Below are 6,000 nucleotides of genomic sequence, written 5' to 3' on the forward strand. Positions count from 1 at the left end.
GACAAAACACACATCACAACAAGAGAGACAACACTACATAAAGAGAGACCTAAGACAACAACAACACATAACAACACAACATGGTAGCAACACAACATGGTAGCAGCACAAAACATGGTACAAACATTATTGGGCAAAGTCAACAGCACAAAGGTCAAGCAGGTAGAGACAACAATACATCACACAAAGCAGCCACAACTGTCAGTAAGAGTGTCCATGACTGAGTCTTTGAATGAAGAGATGGAGATAAACTGTCCAGTTTGAGTGTTTGTTGCAGCTCGTTCCAGTCGCTAGCTGCAGCGAACTGAAAAGAGGAGCGACCCAGGGATGTGTGTGCTTTGGGGACCTTTAACAGAATGTGACTGGCAGACGGGTGTTGTATGTGGAGGATGAGGGCTGCAGTAGATATCTCAGATAGGGGGGAGTGAGGCCTAAGAGGGTTTTATAAATAAGCATCAACCAGTGGGTCTTGCGATGGGTAAACAGAGACGACCAGTTTACAGAGGAGTATAGAGTGCAGTGATGTGTCCTATAAGGGGCTTTGGAGGCAAATCTGATGGCCGAATGTTAAAGAACACCTAGCCGCTCGAGAGCACCCACCCTTAGCTGCTGATCTATAAATGATGTCTCCGTATTCTAGAATGGGTAGGATGGTCATCTGAATCAGGGTTAGTTTGGCAGCTGGGGTGAAAGAGGAGCGATTACAATAGAGGAAACCAAGTCTAGATTTAACGCTAGCCTGCAGTTTTGATATGTGCTAAGAGAAGGACAGTGCACTGTCTAGCCATACTCACAAGTACTTGTGTGAGGTGACTACCTCAAGCTCTAAACCCCCAGGAGGTAGTAATAACATCTGTGGGTAGAGGAGCATTCTTCTTACCAAACCACATGACCTTTGTTTTGGAGGTGTTCAGAACAAGGTTAAGGGTAGAGAAAGCTTGTTGGACACTAAGAAATCTATGTTGTAGAGTATTTAACACAAAATCCAGGGAGGGGCCAGCTGAGTATAAGACTGTATCATCTGCATATAAATGGATGAGAGAGCTTCCTACTGCCTGAGTTATGTAGTTAATGTAAATTGAGAAGAGTGTGGGGCCTAGGATCGAGCCTTGGGGTACTCCTTTGGTGACAGGCATTGACTGAGACAGCAGATTTTCTGACTTTATACACTGCACTCTTTGAGAGAGGTAGTTGGCTAACCAACCCAAAGGCCCCTCAGAGACACCAATACTCCTTAGCCGGCCCACAAGAATGGAATGGTCTACTGTATCAAAAGCTTACGCCAAGTCAATAAAAATAGCAGCACAATATTGCTTAGAATCAAGGGCAATGCAGCAAACTGAAAAGAGGAGTGACCCAGGGGTGTATGCACTTTGGGGACCTTTAACAGAATCTGACTGGCAGAATGGGTGTTGTATGTGGAGGACGAGGGCTGCAGTAGATATCTCAGATAGGGGGAGTGAGGGCTAAGAGGGTTTTCCTGCCTGGTTGGCCCTGTCCGGGGGTATCGTCGTACGGGGTCACAGCGTCTCCCGACCCTTCCTGTCTCAGCCTCCAGTATTAATGCTGCAATTGTTTGTGTCGGGGGGCTAGGGTCAGTCTGTTATATCTGAAGTATTTCTCCTGACTTATCCAGTGTCCTGTGTGAATTTAAGTATGCTCCCTCTAACTCTTCTCTCGGAGGAACCTGAAATTAACTGTAGAGAATACTGCGTCCAAGGTTTTCTTTTTCCAAGCTATACGGAGGGTGCTCTAGCAAACAAACAGTAGAGACCGGAGGACACCAGGCTGTGTGTTTGGTTGTATGTTTGGAGTTCTGATCTGGAGCGAAGGCCACGCGGTGGAGGTTAGCATCCTACATATGTACCTGCCGAAAAATCCAAGTTTATCGAACTCCAAATCTATCCTTTTGTAAAAAAACATGTTGAAAAATGTGAGAGCTCACATGCAGCTGTGCCTCTCTCTCTGAAGGCGTAGAGAGTCAGTGCAGGTGGTCAGTCCAGTTCAAGTGTTCAGCAGTCTGATGGCTTGTAGATAGAAACTCTCTCTGTTGGTATCAGACCTCATGCTCCGATACCATTTGCCCGACAGTAAGGGAGTGAACAGGTCATAGCTGGGGTATGTGTGGGGTCTTTGATGATGCTTCCTCAGGCAGCTTCTCAGAATCATATCAGTCTTTAACAAGTGTAAGGCTAGCTGTCTGCTGCTGGCCACTAACTTCCATTGGGTGTTGGCTGTCCACTAACCACAGTAGGGCTGTGTAACTAACTCCCACTTGTTGTGATGCTGGTTGGTCTGTACTAATCAATACAGGTTCTGGGCTTTCCATTGGCTGTTTGAGAGCTTTAGGCTTATAATAGACACAGTTGATTAAAGCTAGAGGAATTCTACAACATAGAGAGCCCTTTTAAAAGCAACTGGAAAGAATCCTAAAACAATCATCTATCAGTTCTCAACCAATTATAATTGGTCCATGACAGCCATATTCTAATTGGTCCATGACAGCCATATTCTAATTAGTCCATGACAGCCATATTCTAATTGGTCCATGACAGCCATATTCTAATTGGTCCCTGAATGTATCCAGACAAATGAAAATAAAGTTACACACTCGTCTCTCCATGATGGGGATTTATTTGTCCAAAGAGCCTTTATCAAGGTGTAGTGCTGAGCGAATACCCGAAATGTCAGTTATTTAGGGGATTTTAAACAACTAATTGACAGACGGTTCAATTATCTGAATTCCATGTTGTTATGTTTTTTTTTCTCTGTGAGCTCAATGAGCACATTGAGCAGTTTCTCTAGAGATACACTACATGACCAAAAGTATGTGGACACCTGCTCATTGAAAATCTAATTCCAAAATCATGGGCATTAATATAGAATTGGTCCCCCCTTTTCTGCTATAACAGCCTCTAATCTTCTGGGAAGGCTCTCAGTTGCCGTTCCAATTCATCCCAAAGGTGTTCGATGGGGTTGAGGTCAGAGCTCTGTGCAGGTCAGTCAAGTTCTTCCACACCAACCTCGTCAAACCATTTCTGTATGGACCTCGCTTTGTGCGCGGGGGCATTGTCATGCTGAAACAGGAAAGGGTCTTCCCCAAACTGATGCCACAAAGTTGGAAGCACAGAATCTAATAGAATGTCATTGTATGCTGTAGCATTAAGATTTCCCTTCACTGGAACTAAGGGGCCCGAACCATGAAAAACAGCCCAGACCATTGTTCCTCCTCCACAAACATTACATTTGCCACTATGCATTGGGGCAGGTAGCACTTGTGCGTCTGCTCGGCCATGGAAACTCATTTCACGAAGCTCCAGATGAACAGTTGTTGTGCTGACGTTGCTTCCAGAGAAGTTGGGAACTCGGTAGTGAGTGTTGCAACCGAGGACAGACTATTTTTACGCACCACACGCTTCGGCACACAGCAGTCCGTTCTGTGAGCTTGTGTGGCCTAATGTGATTTACTGACTATGACAGTGAAAGTCACTGAGCTCTTCTGTAAGGCCAATCTACTGAGAAAGTTTGAGCTCGATGTTATACACCTGTCAGCAACGTGTGTGGCTGAAATAGCCAAATCTACTAATTTGAAGTGGTGTCCACATACTTTTGCATTTATAGTGTAAATCAGATCAAGCCTGAACTGTGCAATGTAGTAGGGAGTTGTGGTTTCCAACAGGCCAATATTCTACATAGTTTAGTGCAGAAAAAGTGGTAATTAACTAGAATGACCATAATCCATTGCACACCTACTTGTTCAGTCTGTGTGTTTCTATAGACCTGCTACATTAGGTTGGTGCGGAGCAGACAGAGAGAAGAGACAGAAGAATGTGCGATGGAGAGGGATAGAGAGCAGTTGCTTTGCGAGGTATCTCTACCTGAAAATACATGATCTAAGTGATTGATAGTTGGTATTCAGAAGTCATAAAAGTATGCCTTATTAACTTTGAAGAACTACTAAAATAGTGATTTTGTCAGACAGCATAGGCAGCAGCTCTATAAAGATGAGATGACTTGGAATGAAATAATAAAATAATTGAATAAAACAAATGTAATATAGACAACTTAAATATTTTATTAAAGTAATGTGATTCATTGGCAGTCACTACCATCATGGGACTTTTATGAATTGTTTTATTCTATGTTGTTACAGCATTCAACGCACTGCATAGTCCATTTCATGTTTTATATTTTTTAAATATTGAAACCAAACCGACCTCAAAAAGCACTAATCGCTAAGCACTATCAGGGTGTCATCAGTCTCTCATCATCTGTCTGAAGTACTTGGTCCTGGAGAACCTCGTGTCAGGTGAGTACCCAGTGTGGCATCAGGCCCTCTGTGACCAATCAACCTATTCAACCCCATCCATCTCTCATCCATCCATTCTCCCTCATCCAGCCTCCCTCCATCCCTCATCCAGCCTCCCTCCCTCCCAGAGTGTGTATCTCACCATGTGTCTGAAGACCTTGGAATCCTTGGTCCTGGAGAACCTTGTGTCGGGTACCCAGCGTGGCATCAGGCCCTCAGTGGAGTTGGCACGTACCCGCTGCATCATGGCACTCTTGGCCATCGCTGCCTTCTCCTCTTTCTGCCAGTGGAGGGAACAAACAGACCACACCAATGGACCTTAATCACACTGGACAACTGAATGTGTTATACAGTAATTGTTCAGTCTATTATTTCTATACAGAAGAGTCAGAGAGAGATTTTGAAGAATATACATTATTTTTGATAATACAATGAATTGAACTATCCAGCAGAAACACAAAAACGAGAAGATCAAAGAATAAATTGATAACTAAAGGCAATGAAGAGTTCTGTGGTCTGAAAACTATAAAGTATACTTGCTCTTCTTCTTCTGTAGTTGAAAAACTATTTATTAAACTTGTTTAAATAAACTACAGACCCTTTTCTGGCTGCACCCCAGCACCAGGAATGTCTCGATGTTGTTCTCCTTCAGATAGGCGTTCCTGTCCCCTCCGAAACCCGGCTCCACCTCATAGTCCCCATTCAGGTACTGTAGGGTGGCCTTGGTGATGTGGATACGCCTGGTACCACACACAGGGGTCACATTCACACACTATTATCAGAGCAGAGGTTTTCCAACGTCTCCTCTGGGATCCCCCGACATTGCACCATTTTGGTATAGCCCTTAATAACTAGCTAGTCTGAGTCACCTAATCAAGGGCTTGATAATTAGTTGACAAGCTTAGTTGACAAGCTGGGTGTCCCAGAGGAGAGGCTTGAAAACCAATGTATCAAAGGACATTTTCAATATCGGGGACTGCAATGTCAGAAAGAGTTTAATCAATACTGACACTTTATTATGATGCCCCACATCACACATTTAATTGTAATGCGGCTAAGCCATATGCCTGTAAGTTAAAGACACATGAAAATGTAAAAAAAAAATACAATAAATGTAACAACCTGAACTTGTATGCTGAACCAAATGATCAGTGTAACTCTATGGGAGTTTCTCATGGTGTTGTGGTGGGAAGGGCTTACCCTGCCGCGCCCCCTGCCTCCATGTGATTGGCTAGTGTGACGTCATTGGACCAGACGTCAAACTGCCACTTCCTGAGTCCCAGCACCCCACAGTGGACCCTGCCACTATGGATACCCACACGCATGTTCACGTTGACCCCTGTGACCTCTCTCACCAGCCTGCAAAGAGACAAACACAGAAATAGACACACACACACACAGATATAGACACACACAGAGAGAGAGATAGACACACACAAACACACACAAACACACACACAGAGTTAGACACACACACACATAGATAGACACACACATAGATAGACACACACATAGATAGACAGACACACACACACACACACACACAGATAGACACACAGATAGACACACACACACAGATATACACACAAACAAACACACACAGACAGAGATAGAAACACACACAAACACACATAGACAGAGATATACACACACACACAGACAGAGATATACACACACACACACAAACACAC

At 44.0% G+C, this 6,000-nt stretch overlaps 1 protein-coding gene across 6 annotated transcripts in view; it reads right to left on the reverse strand.

The window, feature by feature from the left end:
* Positions 1-6,000, reverse strand: part of LOC112232722 (adenylate cyclase type 6) — a 126,361-nt gene that overhangs the window by 19,553 nt on the left and 100,808 nt on the right. For all 6 annotated transcript variants that reach the window (XM_042299680.1, XM_042299679.1, XM_042299682.1 and 3 more), the window contains exons 8-10: positions 5,510-5,668; positions 4,908-5,049; positions 4,452-4,589 (exon numbers count right to left, since the gene is read on the reverse strand). In XM_042299680.1, the coding sequence (XP_042155614.1) occupies positions 4,452-4,589; positions 4,908-5,049; positions 5,510-5,668 (439 nt within the window). The remainder of the gene's footprint in view (positions 1-4,451; positions 4,590-4,907; positions 5,050-5,509; positions 5,669-6,000) is intronic.

Source organism: Oncorhynchus tshawytscha, linkage group LG16 (assembly GCF_018296145.1).
Source record: "Oncorhynchus tshawytscha isolate Ot180627B linkage group LG16, Otsh_v2.0, whole genome shotgun sequence".
NCBI classification, from domain to species: Eukaryota; Metazoa; Chordata; class Actinopteri; order Salmoniformes; family Salmonidae; genus Oncorhynchus; species Oncorhynchus tshawytscha.